Source organism: Gasterosteus aculeatus, chromosome X (assembly GCF_964276395.1).
Source record: "Gasterosteus aculeatus chromosome X, fGasAcu3.hap1.1, whole genome shotgun sequence".
In the NCBI taxonomy this organism is placed as follows: Eukaryota; Metazoa; Chordata; class Actinopteri; order Perciformes; family Gasterosteidae; genus Gasterosteus; species Gasterosteus aculeatus.
Window position 1 is genome coordinate 6,657,656 of NC_135698.1, and position 27,029 is coordinate 6,684,684.

At 43.1% G+C, this 27,029-nt stretch overlaps 1 protein-coding gene across 1 annotated transcript in view; it reads left to right on the top strand.

Moving 5' to 3' along the window:
- Positions 1-27,029, top strand: part of cdh13 (cadherin 13, H-cadherin (heart)) — a 251,006-nt gene that overhangs the window by 210,708 nt on the left and 13,269 nt on the right. The window contains exon 11 of the mRNA XM_078081980.1: positions 12,959-13,101. Within this exon, the coding sequence (XP_077938106.1) occupies positions 12,959-13,101 (143 nt within the window). The remainder of the gene's footprint in view (positions 1-12,958; positions 13,102-27,029) is intronic.

A 27,029-nucleotide genomic window follows, 5' to 3' on the forward strand; every position in this document is an offset into this window, starting at 1 on the left:
CGATCAGAGCGCGATAGTTTCCTTTGCTCGCGCTGACACGCTAATTAGCGGACGCAAGGCGGGTGGGCTCGCAGGTGGCGCTCGTCGCAGCAAGTGGGGCCCCCGCAGCCGAGGAGCCTGACGTCGACATCTAGAGAGCAGGTTCAGGCCCGTGAAACCTCGTCCATAATCGCGCGAACGCGTCGCCTAATGAGGTGTTTATCGCGTCAGCTTCGGTCTTTATACTTGCTTCATGCGGGATGACGGGATTGAGATCAAGCTTCAAGACACCGTACCTCCTCCGTGCACATTAATAGAAACGTGGTTTGAAGGTCTAATCACTGAAATTGCAACTCTTATTGATTCCCTTTGAAGTTTTGGCAATATGCTCCACGCTGCGGTGAGTGCAGGAACTTCTCATTAGCCCCGTTTCCAGCCCACAGCCAAGGAGAACATTGCGGGGTTAATTCGGAGCTACCTCATTATCCAAGTTATTGGACCGCTTTCCTTTACCTTTTTTCTTCCTAATGTTGTTGGGGAAAGGGTCTTTGCCTGTGAGGGTGTAAATATCTTACTCTTTGACAACCAAACTCTTTGAAGGAGCCAAGACCGATGTCGAAGACTTCCTGGAGGAGATTTAATTAAATCGTAATGGTTAAAAATAGAATTCATGGAATGACATTTCAGACATGATCTATTCATATGTTTGTTTTATGTTATATCGAATTCATTAAAAAACATTGTTTGGGGGTTGAACGCTAATGTTTTTAGTGGATCTTATTTGGTGAAAATGGGTGAAAATATTAAATTAAAAAAGCAACAAAGCAGTGTTCCTTTCCTTATACCATAATTACAGCAGACATGAGCCTTTTCTTAGTTCTTTTCAGTATTTGTATAATTTGTCTGAAGAGATGCTGTCTCCATATCGACCTTTTAAGGGCTTTAATCAAGGACGCTAAGAAGGGAAACACATATGAAAAACAGCCTTAACCCTGTAAGACCCAAACGTAGAAAAACCTAAAACAAAAAAAAAATGTACCTTTCAGATGTTGTTGTAGGAGGCCTTTAATGCAGAAATTAAAAAGTTTTACAAAAAAAAATGTTCATGTATGTTTTTAGAGAAACGTTGTAATATTGCAACATTGGGCTTAGTTGGGAGCAGAATTTCTGTATTTGTACTCTGATTGTCTGAACAACAATTCAGAACAACTAAGGGTTCATTTGCAGGTTTGATTGCTTACTTAGCCCCATAAATTATATATATATATAAATAACATTAATAATAATCACACATTTGTTATATTTTTTTATGAAGTCATTTATTAAAAATAAAATATTAAACAGATACATCTCTAGCTTTTTCTAGCAACTTCTTCATTCCTTTTTTTCTTTTCATGACTGACTTTCATTGGTTGTGAAAGTCCCAAAAACAGTTCTTGTCCTGTGAAAAGCAAAGGCGAACATCACACTTGTTGCATTGCGTGTTGGTGTATCCTTTATTGCAGTGTCTGCAGCGTCCTCTCCCTGTCTTCCGTGGGAAATGTGCAACTAGGTCCTTGCGTACATCCAATGGAAGTTGTGCACATCTCTTGGATGGTCTCTTCTAAGTATTGAGAGGGCTACTTGATGTCACTGTCTGTGTTGCTGGGCTCCCTTTGCCTGGAGATGGTCGTCCTCTCTTTGGAGTTTGATGTGTTGTGTTGACCAGGATGAGAGAGGATGCTAGCTGTGCCTGGAACTGTCTCCTGTTCATTGTCTCCTTTGTTAGACATCTTGAGAGCTTTGCAGTCCCGCTTGTAGAGGAGCCAGGCATTGACCACAGGGAGGATGATGGTGTGCCAAAAGATGTACATGTACCAGCGACGGGATTTGATGGGGAACTTATATTTGGCTGTAAATGAGTCCAACAAATCCACACCTCCCATGTACTTGTTGTAGGCACCAACAATGTAAGGCCTCTCAACTTCAATGTAGGCTCTGTTGACTTTGTCCCAGCGTTGTCATACCATTTGACAGCACAGATGTTGTGATTCCCCTCCACTCTGACATCATAGCTTCCTCTCCCCTTTTTCTTCTAACTCTTCTCGTCTTCAAGGTTACAGTTGGGTAAGCGCACCTGCCTGGCGGTTCCCACATAATGAATTCCCCGTTCAAGGAGCTTTACTAATAATGGAACACAGGTGAAGTAGTTGTCTGCATAGATTTTGTAGTTCTGACTTTATGGAAGTGTGGAAGCAAGTTTCATCACAACATCACCTGACAATCCAAGTTCAGATTTGGCTCGTATTCCGTTGACACTGCCTTGGTAGACATCGAAGTCACACATCATGCCAGAGATTCCAGTTCTCACCCACACTTTGAATCCCTATGGGTTTGGCTTGCCTCGCATATATTGCTTGATGCTGCTGAACCTCCCCTTGAAAGGAATCATCATCTCATCCACAGAGTTGTGCTCTTCTGGTACCACCTGCAGGCATTTCTCTCTGAATGAATCAGCGATACCTGTCACGGGGCATGGTGTGTTTGTTTGTGGCTCGATGTCCAAGTAATTCTCAGCTGGACAGTCCATGGGTGGTTGGTTTTCTGTGTCCACTTGTTGACAGACATCTTCTTCTGAGTCTTCATCAGTGTCATTGAGGTCCATCTCAAATTCACTGTCACCATTTTGGATGGAATCAATCACATCCTGCACACTGTATCGCAACTCTCTCCTTGCTGGTGGCGTTCTGAAAATAAAAGAACAATTAATTAACATGTATAAATATGCTTTTTATATTGTAGTACATAATCTGAAGTAATAGGTTGGTTGTTTTCCAGGCAGACAATGCTGTCTGTTTATTGTAAGTTTCTTTCTAACCTGTTGCTGTCTGCTAAATGTCCTACATGCAAATGGCATAGCCTATGCTGTCTACTTATCATGCTAAATGAAACATGCATCCCAATCACCAGCCATTTAGTCAAACAATACTGCTTGTTATGATTTCTAATTATCATACTAAAAGTAAAACATGCATACCCCCACTTACATTAACACCCCACATTCAGGAACATTTTCACCTCTCCCAGAACTGAATTGTCTGTTGAAATCCTCTGGAATTTTAGGTCAGTCTGATCAAATGAACTACAGAGATACAACTTTTAAATCATTCAAATTTGATCAGAACACAACAAAAGAGTAGAATGTACAGGTATACTGTCCATGTATAAGAAAATACTCTTTCAGGAAGTGGTGTAGTGGAGGGAATACAACCTGTTTGAGCCCACTGCAACAAGCCTGCTATTTTGAATACCTCACTCACCCAGTGTTGTTTAAGTGCAACAAGCTCTAAATGACATGATGAATTTATCACACAATAACTACATATGTACATGCTCTATACATTATAATAACAACCAAAAAATATATAAAAGACATTTTACTTACTTAAATCTGATGAATCCAGTCCTTTGAAACAAAGAGATGTTGTTCGAAGGAAACCTTGAGATTTTGTGTTTATAAGTCCCGCCATAAGGCGGGACTTATAAACAAATATATGATCCAATAGCATTGTGAGACTGAACAATAGGCCCTATTGACTATGTAAATGTGGTAAAAAAATATATAAAATATAACAGATTGTTTTTAAGGATGGTTAAGTGTAAAATTGTAATTTTACAACAAGGGGTGTTACAGGGTTTGGGAGATGGAGAGAGTAAGACTTTTGCTTTTGATGAAACTCGACTGAAGTTTTGTGTTTTGCTCTCCGTGTGGGGGGCTTGACATTGAGGAATTATACAGCTCTTCAGGGCTGCTTTGTACCCGGAAATCTGTTAGAAAGTTTAGTCAGAAAGTGGGCTCAAATATTTACTCAAATCCTATCTCGAAATTGACTCTTCATGCTGCTCTGGCGCCAAACCCACCGTGAAGAGGGGAGCAAATAATGAAAAGGGTCTTTAAAGAAGTTTAGCTAATTCAATTAGGTCTTCAAAGAGTTTGAGGGGGGGAAGGCAATTAACAGCATTGGAAAAAAAAACATTTCCAGTGTTTAAAATGCATATGTTGTCACAATGAAAGCCGCCTCTATACTACGACTTCTCCATCTTCTCTCAAGCACATTTAACTTATTTCCTCCTCCCGGCTTTTGAAAGGCGGGAGACTCTCGAGCAGTTGGGTCGTCCATAATTCAGCAGCTGTCTGCTGTCACTTTTCACTCTGGTCATTTTTTAAAGTTAAAAGGGACGGGACTTAAAAGAAGGAGGACGGCGGAGCTGGAATGTCAGCCGCGGGAAGCTGGCGGGTAGCTTTTGAGGAGCCGAGATGAAGGAGGAGAGGGTGAGACTGATCCACGGACGGACTTTGAGGATGACACAGCCGGCGTTAAGGAGAGAGTTGTCGGATGGTACAAAGGCTGACCTGCGAGGGGTCAGACGGGGTGCTCACCTTAAGATGTCCCCCCCCCCCCGTCCATGCGGGAGAACAAACAAAAGCACAAGATGAGAGGACGCAGGACGCGAGGGGGAAGATGACAGCCAGGCCTGCCGGGAGAGCACATGGCGGAGGACACGACGTCGGGAAGGGATTAATCTACAGACAGTCGCGTGTTTTTATGTCACTTTAAGTTGATTGCCATTGAATAAGTTGAGACTGTGTCTCAGATGTGTTCAAGCCAGTTATAGTGTCCAGATTAAAAGACACTGGGGATGAAACAGTCAAGTAAAACTCTAGATTTTGCTCGACTCGATTCAAAAAGGTAAAGGGGGACTTGCTCACACAATGGAAGGGCACATTTGTTCGTCCCATCTCTGTGTAAAGGCCTAAAACACAACTGAATCATTCACACAACACATGTTTATGTAGAAGCTCTGTGTAAAATCAAACAAAATCATATTTTTAACTTGATTTGAATTTATAATAGAGAAATGTAGACCTGCAAACTAACATATTCTAGAACACATTTACTCTGTATCATTGCCCAGCCTGATCTCCAAAACCTGTTCATAAAAATGTATACGAAAATCTTGAACATACAAATTCATAGTGATACATACTAAATAAATACGGACTGCAACTGATGACGTCACCCTATTCAAAGTGAATGGGGACCTGCACCTGGTAAACACACTCCGTGAAGTCTAACGATGTAAAATAAACGTGTTATGATTGCATTTTTAACGAGAAATCAATGTTAAATTGTAAGAATACAATACTAACCCTAACCCCCTCAAAAAATCCAACATGGCGGAGAGACGTTCACTCAAGAATCCAACATGGTCCGCCATGTTGTTCACTCAAGGGGCGTGGTTAACGGCCAGTTCGTATGTATTGTATGAAGATTTTTGTATACATTTGTACGAACAGGTTTTGGAGATCACATTGCATTGCCGGGTTTAAACCAATTTTATTTAGTTTGGTTTGAGGCACCGACACATTTGGACAGCTTTTCTTTTTGCCACGGCTCAAAGACACATCGATTGTGGCAAAGCAAACTAGTAGTCAGAAGTCGTAACGCTTGAAAATGTTCACACGCTTTTCCGATCTCGTTCTTTAATTTAACCACCGTGTCTTACTTATGCACTGCTGGCTTGCTTTAATGATGTCAAAACGAAATCCCACTCGCATTTGCCAACAGTTTGAAATCACTTTACAGACGTCTTTAAAAGCGAACTGCGACGTGACATGGGACAGGACCACAAAGCTCCTGTTTGAGGCAACATTGCATCATCCAAGAGCCGAGGACGGGCTGTCTCTCGCCGAGTTTCAAGGGTTTGAGTTGTGGGTTTTTCCCTCTAGTGTCCCTGATTGCAGGCTAATCAGATTATTTTTCTTATTCATAGCAGCTGGGTAAAGGCTTGCCAGGCACGTGGTGCAGGAGGAAGGAGAGAGGCAGAGGCTTTAGTTGTACCGTCGGATTTTTTGATAATTAAAACAATCCCCAAAATATGCCAAGAGGAACAGGCAGAGTGATGCTGTGCTGTGAAGCGGTTTGCAAATTTATGAAAATGGTGTTGCACCCAGTGAGGAGAGCCCACACACACACACTCCCGCGCCTTCTCCCTCGTGTTTCAAATGAACGTCTTTGCATACCCGTCTTTGCCCCTAACCAAATGTTGATAATGCAAACCTTTCGTCCTCGTCTGAGAGCTCCGCCGATGCCGCTAAGTCGACACAAGCTCTACCGCATGCCGTTGGTAGAGGGCCTCCTCTGAGACTCTAGCTGGCCCGCAGCAAACAGTGAGCGGAACGGACAAAGGGAGCCTTTGAGGTTTTGCGAAAAAGGTAAATCAAACGCGCACAGTGCGTTTTTGGTCACGCTCTCTCAAGCCCGACTGGAGCCGGGACCGTGGAGTCAGACAAAGCAAAAGGCCGGATATCAGAATGTAAAGAATATAATCAAAGATGTCACGTAACATCAAGGACTTTCTCTCCGTCGCTCAGTGTCTCTCTTTCTACTTTTCTCTCTTTCAATTCACACACGCGACGGCCTGATCCGCCTGTTGCTTTGTGCGTAACTAATCTATAATCAGGGTTGTTGGCGAGCGGTGTAGTTTAATGTGTTCATCTAACCCGCTCCCCGTCTACTCACATGTTAAGGGGATGGCTTGACATTTTATGCATGTAAGGATGAAGATGGACAGCAAGAGCTCCCCCCCCCCCACATCTTGTGAAAACATACTGTGACAGTCTGCCGTGATTGCCAATTAAACCCCTCGGCCTTCTTGTAATAAACGCATATGTGCATCCACTACTGTGGATACCTGAAGTAAAACTCCACCAGGCGCTTCACACCTCCGTTTACACCTTTTTATGCAAGTTCACGTACTTTCCGCGCTGACACTTAAAAGACACACCCTGACTGAATCTCTGTGACAGGTGATTGATGCAACAGGCGGCAAGGTTTGCTTTGCGCTCATTCAGTGCTGTCACATTTATTTCCTCTGTATGGAGCCGCTGCACGGCGCTGATACAGAGCGGAGAAATGAAGAGGTGTGACGTGGGTAATTTGTCCACATGGCCTGCAGCAGCCGCTGGCCAAAACTGGGCAGCTCAGCTCCGCTCAGTACAGCTCAAGTTGAAATCCAGCCCGGAGCGGCTGACCGAGACCCCGAAGGAGTCCTTTTATTTTTCAACCACAAAGGCTTCAAAGCCACTTGTTCTCTATCTTTTCCTTCCTCTGTAAATTACACTTTTTCACCGAAATTTCAATGCACCCTCCAAGTTTTGTCACAGCCTAAAAGGAACACAAATGGTTTTGACCTCTTATATTACAGTTAATACGCCACTTTAGCTCAATGACGTGTTCAGAGTGAACGGCAGAGGTTGCTTCTGTTCCTTTCTTGGAAGTGGGAGTTCTGGTCCAGGTCTTATGCCAATAACTGGCTCCAGATTCTTGCAATGAATGTGGTAACTTCAGGTTCATGGTACTTTAAGGGAAGGTCTGCAGGGGAAATAAACCAAAGAGTATTTATATGTTTATCTTCCCCATTTTATTAATAGACAGCAATTATATTGATACTTAAATCTCAATATGATGTTTGGAGATGTCGCTTTAGCTCATAAAACAACAGCAGTAATTTGGAATCATGTCGCTGACAGAGTGGTGAGTCCTCTTTAAGCTCGGGTTTGAGCAGTGAACTAAATGCACACAGTCCATTTTAAACATCAAGACTTCTTTATTCTTCAGATTTAAATATCTACCTCCTGTATTTACCTTATCTATTAACTGTGCCACCCTATCACAGTTTAGACTGATTGACTTATTTAAATGTGTACAAATTACGTCCTAAATAGACTCAGGGATCATTGGGTTCGGCCAGTTGACGTTGGCATCGACGCATGTTGGCTTTGCAAAACTGGACCCGCACAGAACTCTGACGAACGAGGGGATAATTCATTGGCATTCCACATGTATTACACAGTCCCAGTCCTCATGTGTCCCTGTCATATCTCCATTCTCGATCCCTTTTCTCATCTTGCTCTCTCTTCCCTCCTGCTCTCGCTTCACCAGCTGTGGATTTGGATGAGTTGTACGGTTGTTACGGCCAGACACAATTGGGCGCAACCTCCTGCACCTTTAGTTCTTTTAGTTCAATTGTTCTCCTATCGGTTGCTCACACTCACTTAGGAGCTCTCAGATAGAAACACACCGTGAGCATCCTTCCTCTCTGTAGGTTAGACTTCAATCACAGGGAGTTCCTGCTGACAGGAGAGAGAAAAATAAAGTGATAGAGGGACATTTAAAGATGTGATGATAATGTAAAAGCGCACAGAGGGTGGGGGCTGAAGAAGAGAGGAAATTGGAGAAATTGGAGGAAGAGAAAAGTGCTTAATAGGTTTTTCTAGAATATGCTGCCATTGCCGTCAAGTGTGTGAGTATGCATTCGCGTAAGTTGCAGTGCACTGCAGAAATCTGTAAGCGCTGAAAACACTTGAAATAGGAAGACTAAGCTTTTATGTGGTACTGAAACACACACGCACACACACACTCAAAAGAGGGTCTGGTATTTTATAATAGTTTCATAGGAAACGGACAGAATAGTCTGCTTTTGTAGTGAATTAATATAGCAGAGGGTCATGCCAGTCTTCTCTCTTTGTGCACACTTACCGACAGACACATACATATTCAATTTGGATGAATCATGCTTTCAACCTCGATAGAAAGACCTGGGAATCTGACTACTGCGTCGGTTGTGTTTGAGCGTTGTCTCATTCTGCCTCATCATCTCTTCCTTACTGCTGAGCGCTGCAATCTGCCAAACGGGGGTCTGGGTTTCGACCTCTCCGGTGCCCCTACTTGTATTCACTGCGTACCCCCCACAACGCGCGGCCCTTTGAATGCAAAGTGAAGCCTGAGTAACCCGACACAGGGGTGTTGGTAGTGAGCTTCATCATCTGATGGTTGGAAAATGGTTTAAAAGACAAAGTAACGTTGCAATAAATAATAATCAATCCATATTGCTTTGATATTGTATGAATATACTGTATATTTATACAATAATACACGTGTATTTTAAACCACCCTTTTGAGATCACATTTACACAAACATTTTGGTCGGTTTAGTATCGTAGTCAATCACACAGGTTTGATCATATCGTCAGCGTCCTAAAAAGCTGGAGGAGACTTCAAGACAGGAATCAATTAAACTAAATTAAAAAGCACTTCAATCGTCAACATTTTCATATAAGAAAAGTGTGATTTCCGATGTAGATAGTACATTTTTCAACCCAATTTCAGATCCTTCATCAATATTAGGTATGTTGGATTAACAGCATTAACTATGTGCATTAGAGAGATGAACCACGCATCTCCATAAATGCATCAGCTCTTAGAAGTCGTTCAAGCTACAGATCTTACTTCAGAGAAATAACACAAGAGCCATAACTTGCATTTATTTGGGCTCACTTCTCCCTTTCTATCTTCTTACTAAATTAGCTTGAATTGTCTGTTACTTATTCAGTGTACCGCCGCACCTGCTTTTGCCACAAAAACACACAGATGGGCACAATGAATGCGAGCACTTTGCTCCTGACGTAACGGGATTATGAGTGGGCGGAGAGCCTCTTTCTCTCTCTCTTGCTCCCAGATCCCCTTTGAGTTGTCTGAGAAAACTGAGGAACGAGGCTCAGATCCGAGTGAGAAAGAGCTGGTCTGTCTTAACACATCCACAAGAGCGACGGGGAAGCTCTGTTCTCATATAGAAAGCAATGACTTGCATGCTCGATACATATCGGCTGAGACATTCCTTTGAGTTTTCATCATGCACAGTTTTGTGCCATCGTGTTGAAGCATTTGTTTTACAGTGTTGTTTTTGTTACGTTATTTAAAGCCAGCAAATTGATATTCAGCATGTTTTTTTTACTGCTTGACAAAACGTCAGTGCCCACATTTTTCTGGATCCTAGTATTTAAACAATCAAATGATAATTAGAATCTAACCCGGAATTTTAGCCAATCGGTTCTTTTAAAGAAACGGTGAAAGAATTGCTTCTCAGAGGCTGGTGTAAAATAATTGACCCTCGTAGGTTGGTATTGTATTATTTTTTTGGCTCTGGATCACTTCTAATGAGACACCTGAACCTGAGACAGATGCACTAGACTCATGCCAGCTCTGTTCAGGCTCCTCTGTGTCCTCTTACAGCTAAGTGCAACCTGTGCTGCACACACACACACACGGGCCCTGACTGCGCTCTGATACCAACAATAGCCACTCAGAGTGGTCCCTCAGGGTTCAGCTCTGCAGACCGGGGGAAGACTAGCATGGAGGGCACCGTGGGTGCCTCAAGAGACGGCTCTCGCTGCCACTCAAGCAAAAAACATCTGGACAAATCCGTCTTCTTCGGCCTTGAGAATTATTCCACACTGCAAGCAAACAGTGCTACACTACAACGGAATTCAGCTCCCGGTTGTGTGTTCTACCTTTTTGAACGTGTGTATTTGCAGCTAAAGGAGGACACGTGTGACCATTGTGTTTGGGCACTGTCTCATTTGTTGACTGATGTGTTTGAGCCCTCTCTGGTTTTGGAGATAACAACGTATAACCAGATGAATATTCCTAATGGATTTTTAATGTCTTTCTAATTTGCCCTATAAAGGGCTCTAATGAACTGTCCCCATGTTTGCACATGGGGGAGGAACAGTGGATCCAACTCATTTAGCGGTTACCCTTGAGCCTGCACTAAAGCAGACAGAAGCATTACACTTCTGTGCATCTTCAACTTAAGGAAGAAATGTCATGGCCTGTTATTTAACAGTCGTCACAGCTCTGTTGTGTTTGGCTGCCAGCGATGGGAGACAATACGTCTCTGCAGGACGTTCGCAGCCTTTGTGCTTCAGAGTGTAAATATATACATTATGTATTTGCTAGATCCTATATACTTGACAATAAATACCAACGAGGCTTTTGCATGCATTCATTTGTGTCTGCGTGTCTCTGTGTCACAATGTGGGAAGTAACACAATGTCTGTCTGCCATTTAAGCCAGTGATGGGAGGAGAGAAACGTGGAGGTCAATAACCTGTGAGCCTGGTTCTGTTTTATTGGAGTAGCCGGCCTTATAAATCATGTGGTAGATCCTTTTGTATTTGTGTGTGGGTGTAGGCAAGCGCACATACAATGGAATATGTGGCATTATTAATAACACGTTTAACCTCACAGCAGGAAAAACTGCCTTTTTTTTTTGCGTTACAATACAACATCTGTGTTGGTTAGTTATCACCGGCAGGGAAAGTGTGTGTGAGTAAGAGCGAGAGGGGGGGGGAGGGAGGTGTGAGAAGAGGCTGATTGCAAAGCTATTTCCCAAGGCTTTGTTGCGCTCTGTTAGCTGAAGAGCTCCATTTCAAAGACAATTTGTCTACCGCTGAGCGCTTTGGCAAAGCGCGGCCTCGCGGTGGTTTTGTGTGTGTCTGTGAGTGTTTGTTTTATCAACTTTTAGCTCCCTGTTTTGCGCCTCGCGTGCGTGTAGGAGGTTTAAACTGACGATGTTCTCGTCTGCAGGTGTAAAGATGTGCTAATCGTGTAAGCGTGCACAAGGCAGAGCCCGTGGGCTTGCTATGTTCTACTTTGAAACAGACTATTATTTCCAGACCAAACAACACGCACATCTTAGATACAGAGTTTGATGCATTTAGTTTTCAGGCATTAACAGTATGAGCTTCCTCTGCATACTGTTACCTATTGTGGCCGCGTATAAGATGTTCACAACAAATAGAGATTTAAATTAAATCCTTTATTTTAACCAATCCTTTTCCTCCAGAACAGTGAACAGGCACACACACACACACACACACATTACACTCAATGACATTCATTTCCTGCAGACAAGCCCTCAACCCAATCATAACCGCCACTTGTCTAATACCCATAACCTCGCTATGAACATGACATGTAACGTCATGGGCACACAAGTCTTGCTCTGAATGTGAAGTTGTGTTCGCGCAACACCAGTGAAACACTAACAATATGTTTGTATCTGACAAAGAAACACAGAAGCTACTTGTTTGTGAAAATATATGAAAAGGTCCCATCTTCGATGTCCACGGTAAACTGATCTTGTTTCTCAGAGCAGCTGAAAACAAGCCTGCCTGTTATATATTTTATACTCAAATTTTAGGAAACATATCCGGATTTGTCTTACTTTTTTCATGTATTTGGTAGCTGCTCTTGTTTCTCCAGGATCCGACAGATTTAGGTCAAACATAACAAAACAAATGTTTACTTACAATTGTTTCTTACAATTCTTTTTCCTGAGCATAAGCATTTATCACCTGATTTCACATGCTGTCTTTTTTATTAAAGCAATAAGGTACGAGAGGCAGTACTTTATCGTCCAGTAATGTAACAGTTCGGTGGCGTAGTTCGGCCAGACGCACACCGACCGGCAACCCTCAGTTACATTATTGAAGATAAAGCGAAATTATAAATAGTAAGTAAATAGCTGCCTTTCAGCAGAAAATAGTATTAGCCACCAAACGTTGTGTAGTTGCTGTAACCAGCATCGGGTCTCGCACCACCTCATTCATTCACATCACTCATGACGGCCACCTTAATTGTCCGGTTGCGAAAGCTCGCATTGCCCGAAACCGATCATTTGTGGGATTTCCGCCATCGAGCCAAAGAGCTAAAGAAGAAAATGTCAATTAACGGTCGCGCAAAATCTAACCTGCTACTTTGAGTGCGCAGTGATATAAAACGCTCAGTTCAATGTGAACAGCAACTGTACATTATCGCTCAATAATGTACACCCCCCTTTTATAATAATAAATACATCACTGGTGCTCGTATGGTCACAACTTCCCGTAGCTTACGGGAAGTTGTGACATACGTGAACGATGAGTCCTGACAGCAGGTGGTATCATGAATAGTGGCCCCTGCCATCAGGGTCTGAATGAGTGTGAATAGATGAGTGGCAGCTAGTTTGAAAGCACTTACAGTGGCTGTAGGACTAGAAAGGCACTATACAATTACAAGTCCATTTACAACTTTTCATTATTAACGTTCTTGCAGGTACGCTGTTCTGCGAGACCCGGCTGGCTGGCTGAGTGTGAGCCCAGTCACAGGAACCGTCAACACCTCGGGCTCCCTGGACCGCGAGTCTCCGTATGTCCACGACAACAAATACACAGCTGTCTTCATCGCCACCGATAACGGTGAGTTACAGGGACCCCACCGTATAAAGACTTGGAAGTCTCACACCTCGGTTGGAAACAGAATACGATGTGGTTAAAAACAACCAATAAAAAAAATATGACTGCTTGTTTGTTCAAGGTCTGTTTTTGAACAATTGAATGAGGACATAGAAGCTTTAACAGAAAGTTAAAGTTTGTCCTTCACTTTTTCATTTAATTGTGTAACACCAAAACGGCTTAGTCTACCTTAGTTACATCTCAAATAAACTATTTAAGGTGTTCAGTTAATTTCAAGGGTGTTATTATGATTTTATGTGGCAGCTAACAAAGCCTCATAGATCCGTTCTCGCTGAACGGATCTATTCTAAAGAATCTCTCATGTGCGACGAGTATCAAGGCAGAAATACTGCAGCAAATGTAAAAAAAAACAAAGCCTGCCTCTGCAGTAAGTACAGTTCCTTCTTGGTACGGACTCCCGGTGAAAGTGACATTATCCCGCGGTGACAATGCGATGGCCTTCGGGAGGGGTGGGAGGGGGGGGCAGCGCTTCTAACGGAACATATGGTCGCTGGTCGCCTGCGTGAGCGGAGCTGCTGCTCTGAGACTTTCAATGGTGCAGATGAAAGTGTTGAGAGCCCCCGCGTGACTCTCCTCCTTTTTTCCTTTTTTTTTTCTTTTTTTTCTGGACTTCTCTCCTCCTGCGTCTCGCTGTCCTCTTTGTCCCTCTCTTTCAATGTCTCTCTCCCTTCTCCCCCTATCAATCTATCTGGTCTGCCGTGCTGAGGGAGATTCTGACAGATCCATTAAAGGAACTGAGAGATTCTATTAGTAGGCAGCAGAATAGCACTGTTGTGCTGGGGGAATTCGGCAGCCTCAGAAAGATGAGCGTTGAAAGAGGAGTAATGATGGGGCAGGTGGAGGAGGTGGAAAGGGTCAAAGGAACGAGAGAAAGGAAGGGACATGAGAGGTGATAACAGGAAAAAGTTATAAAGCCAGGGGGAGAAGAAGAAGGTGGAGAAGAGGAGAAACGATGAAGGTCCAGCCTGATCTCCAAAACCTGTTCGTAAAAATGTATACGAAAACTTGAACATACAAATTCGTAGTGATACATACAAAATAAATACGGACTGCAACTGATGACGTCACCCTATTCAGAGTGAACGGGGACCTGCACCCCGTAAACACACTTCAGACACTGAAGTCTAACGGTGTAAAATGAACGTGTTATGATTGCATTTTGAACGAGAAATCAATGTTAAATTGTAAGAATACAATACTAACCCTAACCCCCTCAAAAAATCCAACATGGCGGAGAGACGTTCAATCCAACATGGTCCGCCATGTTGTTCACTCAAGGGGCGTGGTTAACCACAGCCAGTTCGTATGTATTGTTACGATTTTCGTATACATTTTTACAAACAGGTTTTTGGAGATCACGTTGGAAGGTTATGAGCGGGCAGGGAGTAAGATTGGTGTCGGAGCCAGAGGAGGACACGGGGGAAGAAGACTTCATGACGTTTGTTAGACAAAGATTGCAACAGTTTGCTGTATCTGCTTCAAAAGAGATCCATTCTGGGATCGTTCTTTCTTACCGAATGTTACACAAGAAGATTGATCGCACTCTCGAGTCTTTGTGGTGAATATTAGTATTTATTAAAAATGATATATGTTCACGCTCTGCCTCTTTTATTTTAGGACTTTGATCTTTGAAATTACAGCGACATATATAATTTATTAAAACAGTAAAAAAATAATATTGTTTAGTGTGTGATAAACTGCAGAAGAACGGCCGTTGGCCCAGAGGCTAAATCGACGTCAGAACAAGGCACTGGAGCCGCAAGATTGAGTCCAAATTGATGCACATGTAAGAGTAGCTTAGCTGCTAAGTTTTGACCTCATTAAAGGTCAAGATTAAAACTTACAGTATCACAATGCATCTCGAGGGGATTCATAAATCAATAACTGGTCGTTGAGACATTTCGCTAAACCAGGAAATTAAAAACAACTCCTGGTGCTGGAATAAAAGTCACAGATTGAATGTGGGTTCTGGTTAACGGCATGAGGACAGGTTGGCTGAAGCGGGCCTCTGTGCTGCAACAGATGGTGAACAAAAGAGCGCACGTACTATCGGAAGGGAGAGTCTGGCTAGGAGGGAGGACTGAAATGGAAAAAAAGGAGGGAGAAGGGAAGAACCGAGTATCTGGAGGGCTTAAAAAAGGTAGTGAGGTAATGATAACGTTGGCGCCAAGGTCAAGGATCATCTCATCTTGAGAGTTTGCAGCAGTGAGTCTGCAGTCTGGAGGTTACACTCTATTGCCAGAGCGGATAACACCGTTTGCAGGAAGGACCGTTTGTCTCTCCCAAGCGTGAGAAGTTGTGAACTTGGATAAATGTGTGACTGTCACTAGAGTGTGCCGCCCTGATGCATTTGCATGTTTGTTTGTTTGTTTGTTTGCATGCGCCGGTGCATCTTCATCTTCACCTTCATTGCTGCATTTGCGTTTTTTTTGGAGTGTCTGGTTCCTAAAAGCCACAATGCAGTTCCGTCTGGCGTGGCAGGAACCTGGCACGCCTGCAGAGCGCCGCGGTATTGTTTGAGGAGATACTGTTCCAACCGGAGCAGAGGGCTTGACAGGCTGTTTGTATAAACTCTCATCAGTAGCTGCTGGCTTTTGCGGCGCCAACAAACTCTCTTCTGCTCCATGATTCCCCGCCGGGACGCCAGCTGTTCCAGCGTCTCACCCCCTTTCTCCTTCCTTCACGTCAGTTTTTTTTCTCCGTATTCCGTGTCGTCAGGCCTGTGTGTTTGTGCGTGTGGGTGATTTGAAGTTGTGTGTTCGGCCTGTCTTTTTTTTTTTTGTCTGGGTACAAGCAGCGTCTCTCTGCCCGGCGTATCCTCTGCTGTGGGTTGTGGTTCAATGTTTTTTCTCCTGCTCCTCATTTAAATGTTAAACCGCCTCCTGGTGGGAGCCATTTGTCATTGGGAGGCATGAATACATTATCACGGCCCTGATCGTGTGAAATGCTGCGCCGTGCGCACACATACACACACACACACACACACACACATGCTTACACAACCGCAATCTGCAGTGAGCGCTGCCACCATACCCCCAATTAAATACTCCTAAGTTATGCACAACAGAGCTGAGCAGCGTTTGCTTTGAACACATGGACGTACGGAGGAGTGACCTCAGGGTGTTTGTGCATGCGCGTCTCTATCTGTACAACAGTTAGCCGTCCTCGAGAGACAGTCAAAGAGACATTTGGTAAGTGCTGGAACATTAGGTATTACACACACATTCCCGCTGTAAGACCTCGCAGGTCAGGATACATCACAGTCAGATCGCACCCCCCCCCCTCATTGTAAATCAAAAGCAGGAGGCAAAAGGAGCGAGGGAATGCTGAATTCTAACGGGTCACAGAAAAGAATTTGCTTAGGTGTTCACACGGATGTGAAAATGGCATCTTGTGTGTGTGTGTGTGTGTGTGTGCAGGGCGTGTGTGGTATCTGTGCAACGCTCTGTGACAGGTCCTCATAATGGGTTCATCATCTCTTCCCTCAAAAGAGAGAAAAAAGAGCCGACGGCGGCAGTCGGCCGTCAGCAGAAGTGACGCCGGCTGTGCGTGTGAGACGGTGCGCTTGCAGACACACAAGTCTGGTGTCCCTACATGTGTCCATCTTCATGTGAGATGTCCGCCACCGCGCTGCCTCATTGCCTCACTAAGTGCGACAGGAAGCGGCGTGGCGCTCATTGCTGAAATGGGCTGTGTAATTTCCCTGTTTCAGACACAAGGGTTTCACTGCTAACTGTCTGTCGTGTCAGTCGCACACAGTGATGCAGCCTGGCACACGAAGAGCAGATAGATGGAATTAGGATGTTTCTTTAGCCAGCTGTGACCCCCCCCCCCCCCCCCCCTCCTCTCTCCAAAAAAAGAATAAAGCCCACTGAGCCAGTGTGTCAGCCCGGTTCGCTGAAGTCCTCCCGCCAAGAGTAGAATACAATGTAGGGCTTTTCGGGATGACTGTCAGTGTTTTTCAGGTATTTCAGTCTTTGTATTTCCAGCCACAGCCTTTGAATATAAACTAAGAAGCTGATTTAGATATTAATGAATTGATTTTTGATTAATGGAGCATTTGGGACTGAGCTGTTTGCCGAAGGAGACACTGTAAATGTCAGAAATAGGCCATGACGGACTTTTCTAACATTCCAAAGAATCTATTACACAAATACCCAAAGAGCAGGAGCCAAAGAGTAGCCTCAGTTTAATAGAATAGCAAATATAGTGCTGAATGTGGCAGTGACGTCAAGTGGACAAAAGGGACGAGAAAGGTGGAAGTGAGAGGTGAAAATTGAAAAGACTGAACAAAGGAATGAAGTACCTCGAAAATGAGAGGTTAAAATCCAAGTTTGGTGTTTACTATATTATATGTATAATTGCGAGTGAGACCATATATGTCTCGTGTCAATCCCTTAATGGAGACAGAGACACATACTGAAATGTGTCCTTGCTATCCATTAGCACCCTGTGGAGCACTAGGTGGGAGCGACGCCAGTCGGAGCGTCGGGAATCCTGGCATCTTGACCTCCGGGTAATGACGGTGTAACTGGATACGCTCGACAATGAGCAGGAGGCCGCGGCTCGACACGGCCGCTCCTCCTGTAGCCTCCCCTGTCCTGCCGCGTTGCCTCATTAATCCCAAATTCACTCTGTGCCGTTCTTACTTCGGCACTTTAGTAGCACCGACTCGGCCTCTGTCTCGGCCTCCCTGCCCCTCCATGGCCGTCTCTGAAATTCATGTCTAGACTCAAACCTGAACAGGCCCACTTCCGTGATTAAAGCCGGCTTTTAAAGTTCGGCTTTGCCAAGAAAGAGACCCTCTCCCTCTGTTGTGGCTGTTATCAGACTCGGCCTCTCTTGTGTCCTCAGAATACTGATTGGATTGCTGGGCCTGGCCCGCCAAGACCGACGCGCCCCGCCTCCCCATTTAGCGAGAGAGGCTCTCAAAAACAAGACTGCAGGATTTTTTTTTATTTTTATTTTATCTAGAACGACATAGGAAATATGTCAGAGGCTTAGTTACTGATGAGGCGTTAAAGGCCCCATTGTTGTATGTCATTGTGCATTCTTGTCATTATGGGCTGTGTGGTGGCAGTGTGATATGCAGGGCTTTACGGTGTGTTAATTATACAGCCTCTCAGTTTCTTGTTTGCGATGAGGCCAACTCAATTAACACCTTTTGTGCAGAATCAACACAGATTCTCTCTGGCCTGGCTGAGCTGTCATATCAGCTTCAACAAACGCAATGTTTACATCTTTGACAAACTCAAAATAATGACAGTACTCGGTTGAAAGATTGCTTTCTTCTCCCTTATGAACGTATAGAGTGGCCAGAAAGTTGAACTTAATACCGCATGAAGATGGATACTCACCTACGGCGCATTCACGTCATCTCAACGTAAGCCTGCCTGACACAGAAACGGATGGCATTCAATCCAGCTGTAAAACAGCTGTTGGATTGAACACTGTAACGTGAACCACATTCTTGTTTAGCATTGGCTCATCCCGGACTTCTCCCCTGGTGCCATCTGCTTGACTGATGGGGTTGTGTTTGAAATACATCTCAGCATCTATTGGTATAGCTGCTATTGAAATAAGTTACATTTTATGATCCCCCAATGTTTTTCTCTTAAGGCAACGTAAGGTCTATGATCTATATTTCTTCCAAATGCTTTGGCCAATACACAAATACTTTAAACTAAACTAATTCACCATTAATTAATTCATCTATGTGATTAATGCAGATTAATGCAATAAAATAGATTGATAGATAGATTAATGCAATAAAATAACAATAACCAGAAATTGACTGCGGAAACAAAATAGCCGCTAGCTTCAGTCAGTTACATGAAGATGGAGAGAGCTTTTTGCATTGCAAGTAAAACAAACAGTGGTGCGACATACAGCGGAGAACGGTGCAGAGGAATTACTCCACGTGTCAAACAGAAAGGAGGTTGGTGTCAAACGGACCACTCAAAGCACCGCTATGTTAAGCTAGCTGCGAGGCTAAGCTAGCTGCTAGGCTACTCGACATCTAACGTTACCCTGCACACAGTCTGCAGAGGACCACCACTGTGTCCCTAAAAGGCCGTAGTTTAAAAACGTTCTGGCTAAATGTGGGGAGATTGTTGGCACTTCAAACACAGCCGTTAAATGATGGAGACTTGAGAGCAAAGTGCACAAGGACAACAGAGTCGCTAGTTCAACATGTTCCACCCGGTGGAATTCTGCCTCAAGATTGTTGTCAAGATGATCAAAATGTGTGTATTTTTTTGTTTAAACCAACATGAACAATTAAGTGTCTGAAATACACACTTTCTAAAGTGATTACTCATTACTTTTAAGATTTAGTCTTTAGAAGAACAAACATTCATTCATATAAACAACATTGTAACAACAACAACAACAACATTCATTAATCTCCATTAATGAATTTCAAAATGTGCAATTAATTAGTTGTTTTTTTAAATCCATTGACAGCCCTACTAATAAGCTTCAGCTGGTCATTGTTGAGCGCTGAATATTGTAGCCGTTAGAATAATGACACTTATTGTCTATACACTCAATGGTGCGTACTGTTAACAATGTACTCTCTTTACATCGATATCTTTGTCATTAGCATTCTCATTGTAAGTATTTTAGCAGGCAGACATTGACATTTAGCTCAAAACGCTTCTGTGCTTAAGTACTGCTTGACAGATTGTGTAGCATTGCCGAACACTGTTATTAAAACACTTTCGCTAAGAAGAACTTTTTAGCTGTTGCTACTTATTATAGCTTTGGCTTTTCAAGCCATCAAGAGGGAGTATAGTTAGGTGACCTTTCAACTTGCTTGGCATTTCCTTTTATATATATATACATATATATAAGGTCCGGCTCACAATATTGCATTTACCGGTAGCTGGCCAGGCTGATTGGTTATGCCTTTTGTGACAGTGACAGTCTCGTTATATAATCGCTAAGGAGATATGAATGACGACAAAAGTCAGTGACACACCCCTTTATTGATAACCTGTTTGTGATTGGACTGAAAAAAAATATGTATTATTATTAGTATTATTACACTTTTTATTTAGTTATTTTGTTTTGGAAGGCTAGTCGGTGCAAAACATAAACCTGAAACCAAAAAGGCTAAACGGAATTCGGCCATTGTTTTTCCGTGTCATTTACATGTGAGACATGTCAAAATGTTTGCTGTGGAAAAGACCTGGCGATCAGGTGCTTGTAGAAGGCATTTGTAATTTGTAACTCATTTTTGAAGTTGTAAAGTGAGCTTTTGTTCAATCTTTGTTTGAGTTTGACAAAGTTAATTAAAGTTGTCTCACTTTAATTTGTAGACCCTTTATTTGTTCATTTTGATCCATCCCCCTTATCACAATAGAAATCATGTCAGAAATCAAGTTTTTTTAGAGCAGATCGAAACGAGGGTTTCTCCTAATTACCACAGAAAGAGCTTTCAGTGTAAGCCTACATCAAACCATATCAATACCCTCCTTCTCCAATCACTTGGCATAATAGCCAGCAACTGATAACCCAAACCCTATTTTGAAAGTAATTTGCCATGCACCTGTCCCCAGCACCGCCTCCCTCCCCGAAGTCATCTCTCTTAATGACTTGTGCCTTTTGTAATTGGCTCTGGCTGGGTTCATTTACAGTTCTGATCAGCCAATAAGATTAGCGGGGCGTCATGTGATAGTGTTTGCCGAAGCCCCGAGGAGACTGATGAGTGATGGGACAGAATGAATTGGGTTATCTGAAGGGAGCTTTAACAAGGTCTGGGACTCTCGCAGTGGCAAGACGGATGGAGGGGAAGTGAAAAACACTAAACCAGAGAGGATGCTTCAGCCTTACAGTGGGAGCAGAGGACGGTGGAGGTATCTCGCAGACGCATACAAAGACATCCAACTTTGTTCTAAATGCATATATTCCTTGTTCTCCTTATTTCTTTGATCATGTGTACTATGAAAAACGTAGATAGGTGTAGTAGTAGGCGGTGGGATACATTTGAAAAAATATACATTATTAAGTCTTCCCCAAGCATAGGTGAATATTTTTTTCGCCTAAACACCATGGAGGGTTAATATAGCGTGGACTCATTCTGGCCCATACTGCAGCTGCATGTGTTTGAGTAGAGAGTGTTTTTTTTTTAAATAATGGATGCAGAAAGATGTTTATATATTACTTCCAAGTTGTGATAAAAAGCGAGGTATTGACTGTTTTAGCCTATAAAGTGATGTGGATTGGAATGATCTCAATTTCATTCAATTGTGCTGGAATTGGCTCACATCTCACACAACCATGTAATGCCGCTCTCATCAACTCCCTTCTCACTTCAGATCTTACCTTCATTCTTTCTGTCTGCTTTGCTTTGCTGTCGTCCACTTTTGAATTAGTCTTCCTGAATGTTTAGCTGCAGCGTGATGCATTGTGACATTTCCCATTGAGCCATTCCTCATGCACGGGCCGGTGCTGCCGGCGTCCTCTAGTCCCTGCTTGTTATTTCATTTCCTTCATCCCCCACTTGTAATGTCGCTAGAAAAAATAATCATAGTAATAACAATGCTGAACATGTCTCGCCAAGGGCATCATCCACTGGTTGTTTGTACCGGGTATAATGGTCGTTCTAATGAAAAAAGAAAAAGTAGCCGGATAAGAGTAATCTTGTTTTAGCCATGACCTTGAGCGAAACTCTGTTTTTAATCCTGGAAATTCACTCATGATCATAGTTAGGCTTGCAGAATTCCATCAATATTCGAATATTACGGGAATTTTCAGGGGAATTAACGTGAATACACAGGAAAATATATATGAATAAACAGGAACTACTGAGAATAAACTGGAAATTTTGGGGTAATTTAACTGCATTTACCTTGTCATATATGACGAAAAAACAGTTTGTTTTGTCATATATGACACGGTAAACACTGTTAAATCACCCCAACAACCGTTCGTTTGGTCGTAAGCCGACATTCATTTCTAAAAGAAATTAAAAAATGACATTTATGGCTTAATCCATTTGTGAGTGGAACTTAATTCTTCCATCCGCTCTCAGTCGGCTGGTGGGAGCGCGCTCACGTGCCTGATGGTGCTCATCTGGACTGAACTCCCTCGCGCGCAGAGATCAGTGGATAATTGTGAAAGTTAAAAAACAAAAGAAAACTGACTTTCCTGTGGCACCTATTGAAGGTATGGGAAACACTGGTGTATTTTTGTGGGCACATGCATATATACATCCTACTCTCAAGCTTAACCTCCCATGGAGAGTTCCTGGAAATTTACGAAAAATATTCTGCCCCTTTGCCGCCCTAATCGGAGCGCTTGCCAGACTCATTTCACAGTAAGAAAAGATGGAACCATGAACCAGAAATGAAAATGGAACTGGCTGTACTTTTTCCCCCCTTCACATTTTTTGTGCACTTTGCCCTGAGCCCCTATCATTAAACTCTGCTGCAACACACTTTCTCCCCAAGAGGACAGACGGGGTGCAAACAGATCATGGATTTCATGCCCTCCCCACTGTGCGGGGGCCAAAATCGGCACATTTCAAACCGCTGCTGGTCACAGCGCTGTCTTTCCTTCTTCTTCTTCTTCTTCTTCTTCTTCTTCTTCTTCTTCTTCTTCTACAACAGAAAAGACAAAACGTCAGAAAACAGAAAGGAAAAAATGAAGCATAGCAACGGAAAGTGACAGTCAGACATAAATAGAGCATTAGCCTAGAGCCAAAGTGTCGGGAGAAAAGCAGTGTTTCGGGGTTAGATGGAGAGACAGCAGGGAGGCGAGTGAAGGAAAGGTTAGTTTGTAGTCTGTGGCGGTGGATTAGCCCCGACGGCCCTAGGAGTCAATCAGTCGGCTTGCTTCTCTCATCTCCGGGCAGACGGGAGAATAACAGGGCTGTGTAACTGCCAGCCACAGGCGGGTGTCGGGAGCAGTAGTGGACGATGGAGACGGAGCAGCGGGGGGCGAAGCCTAGAGGGAGAGGTTGGAGGTGATGGAGGAGTCCCTCGCAGAAAGGCCTCTAAGTACGTCTTTGGTGAATTCATTCCGTGGATGTGCTGGAATGATGTTATTGTGGTCAAAATATATTATCACAAATAAAAATGATAATGCGTTCACAAATGTATTGGAAATGATATTCACTGTCACAATGTTTTTGTTCAGTGGAATAACTGGACATTCTGTTATTCTCCAGTGATGCAGTATTATCTCATTTGTTTTGTTCTTCACCAGATTACTTAATTTACAGGGTTTTTTAAAGAAAAGTGAGTACAAAATGCAGTCAAGTACATAAACACATACTGTATACAACCCAGTTTGTTATACAACGTAAGAGGAGTACAAAAATAAAGGGGGGCAAACTGAAGAGAATAACAGTGAGAAACGGAAGTCCTGCAAAATGTATTTACATGTGTGTGTGCGTGTGTGTGTGCGTGCGTGCTTTTATGTACATTTTATGTGTGAGCTTAGTCGGTGTAGATTGAGGTCCGGTTTCGATCTAATACAGGTCTACGCATGAAGACATAAATACATAGAGATATCCCTATGAATATAGATTGCAAACAAAAGTTAATCTCAAAAAGGGGGCAAAAACGTATAGGAAAATTGAATAAAATAAAACATAAATATTAAATACAAAATAGAAAGCAATAACTGGGATCTGATGAAAGTCTGCTGAGCAGGAATAAAATAAGATATAAAATAGAGCAGTTTAAAGTTTCATATAAAGGTTCATCATCATCATCCAGGGCTCATCGTTTTGAAATATATTAATATTACTTCATCAATATACTGGAACAGGTCAGTACACCGTGACCTATTGTATGAGTAGCTCCTGGTACTGTATATACAGAGGTTGTACAGTATTTAATGTCCCGTCTTTGACCTCAACACTCCCGACAAGCACAAGCTAACTTCAAATGAAAACCTACAGCTTGCATGTGCTGCTTTGGAGACACTGCAGGAGCAGCAGAAGCATTTCCAGATGGTGTTTTGCAGAACTTGTTTGCAAATGATTAGTGCAGTAGCAGCAAACCAGACCAAATAATTCTAATTGACTGCCATATTGCATAGCGTGTCATGAATAGTATATGATGCATTTACTGTTGTATGGTTTCTCATGTGCTAGTGTAGCGTCGGTACTGGAGCAGTCTGCCCGACCCGGCCCGAGGGCTTTGCTCCTTTTAATATCAAACTTTAATGAAGACAATTAAACCTAATCTCAATCCTTAATTAGTGCAATTCCTGCTCTGACACCATTTTATGAGAATCAAACCCTACTTGTTTAAAGTTAATTTTAGCTTTGGACTGTTCAATTTTTCATTGGAAATAACATTGTTTATTACCTTTTCTCTACAATTTGCTTTTAAATTTGAAAGCATTCGGATTTCATCCATGCAATCTAATCGAAACCTGCGTAAAGAAGGGCAAAAGGGAAGGAAGTGCAATGACTTCTGCATTCATTTGTTATCTTAAACCTGCAAGATATGCCTCATATATGATTGGATGCACGTTTGGAAAGCACATCTGAAGCATGTTTTTACCCGCCACCTCAGTGCCGAGGGTTAACCGCAGCCGGCAGGAGATGGACTGTAGAAGCAGGAAAAAGGACGATGCAGAAAAAGAGTCTTTCCTGTCATAAACCCTGTGTGGGTGATGCAACGTAACAGAGTGTCACCTGGGAGGCCAAAAGTCTGTGTACCTCCTAAGAATTATTGTGTGGATTGCCTCAAATTTTTGATCCCAAGTTGATGAAGCGTACAGATTTACGGACCGTGACCTCTCCGCTTGTGCAGGAGAAGGTCTGCAAGTTGACAGGTTCTTTTTAGCTCAGAGTGTTTTTCCATGGATTGTTTGGTGTGAAGGGAAATATGGTTACAGAACTCAGCACAGCACCAAAACAGCGCGCTACTTATTTGCTGTGGCTGACGCTTCATAACGTGACCATTGAGACGGACAATTTGCATTTTTGAAATGCAGCAATTACCAAAGGACAAAAATAATTGAGCAAGTCACTCAGGGTGTAATTGTTACCTGAGGTACTAGAGGCAGAGAGTCCAACCTTAAACAACACACAAACACAACCTTACAGGATTACACGCAGACGGAGGATTCTGTCCTCGATTTTTGTTGTTGTGCGAAGCCTCTCTCTCCTGGAACAGGAGCCGCCAGCAACGTTTGATATCTTGATATCACAATTCATTTTTTGACACAACTACCCCAATAAGAAAGGAGATGACAGTTTTGACATGTTATTTAGGCATCACAGCAAATCCTCCCATGTCCTTTTCCCTTTAAAATGACCTACTTCCCTTCTCGTGTAACTTTTAGTGCCCAACAAGCGCAGCTCGGTGGATCCGTAGCGGTGAAGATCCATAATTTGTGGGCTCTTTAAGTGACAAAACGGTGTGAAGTAAAGGCCAGCAGCCGTGCTCCACTGGTGCCGTGGCAGGCTGATGATGACAGGCATGATGCAACGGTGATGAGAGGGAGGAGCAGAAGAGAGGAGCGCGGCATTAGAGTGATTGGGTGTGGGGCGTGTTCGCGTATGACAAACAGCTTCATTTAAAGCAAGCCAAGCACAGAGAAGGCCTCTTCCACCACAGATGGGTTGAAATTTTATTTTTATTTCCATCCGAGCCCGTCCTCAATCTCTTGGCGTGGAGCGGTAATAGATTATATAGGGTCTCGCCCCAAGAGCGACTGTCTTTGATTTGAGTTTCAACAGTAAAAGTAATTCCTCTGATATCGTCGCAGTCGTACTTCTCCGCAATAAGGCCTGTTTGCTGTTTTGTTTTCGTTCTTTGACTCCGCCCCCCGAAAAAAACAGCAGTCATTTCACGATTATTATACCGTTGAGATGCCAAACTCGCAACCGTTTCATCCGATTCCTGTCTGCCAGCCTGCCGATGGCTTCGTGGCCGAGAATGAAATTAACGTTTTTGAATTCAGCAAACAAAGACATAGTGAGGATTATCTGATAAACGCCTATGTTAAGACTCCCTGCGGGTTGCTATGAAGCGGAAAATGTGTTCGCAGCAGGTGTTCATAGGACAGCGTGCCTCTGCCATCCATCACGCATTTCTCCTCAGACATATTTCCTACAGCCAACCTTTAAAACATCTGATGGATGTACCTCAAGTCACTTTCATCACGGCTTCTTTTGCTCTGACACGGCGTTGTTATTTGGGCCGGGGGGGATGTAGTGAGGATGATTAGGTGGGGCGGGGGGGTTGAAAATTATCTGAGACTCACGCCTTTTAATGCCTCTATTACACTTGTCATGCAGGCCCTGACACTTGCCTCCATCGCCCCACCAGAGGCATTCAGCAGCCCGGACAACTTCAATAGAAACATATTGTTTCTATTATAATGTTACAGTGCGTGAGTCCCCATTCTAAGTCAATGTAAAAGAGCAAACTGTCAAACCTGTTGAAGTTTGAAATCCTCTTAGGACAGTTGATTGGCCAATCAGAACACACCAGTGTCAATGAAATACGCTTGTGCCGTCGGACTGCTCCGCTTTGCCAACACTACAAACAGACAGGCAGAGGTGTAAGTCATGAATAATAGGTTTATCTTTAAAGGTAATCTCATTCATTTGGTTGTCATTTCAGGGGGCAAAATCAATGGTTGGATGAATCCTGTCTGTCTTAAATGAAACCCACTGTTTTCATTCGAATCATTTACTTAAAACTCACCGTAGTAAAACTTGAAGTGATAAACCAAGATATCTACTCAGGATATACATCGACTTTAAAACACCCCAGTGATTTTGCCTCATCAGGTTCTTTTTCGCTTTGTTTGTTTGTCCTAAAAAGTCAACCATTACCTAATCAAAAGTTAATGGTGGGAACACTTTCTGCTCCTTTCTCCAACGTTAGTGTATAAAC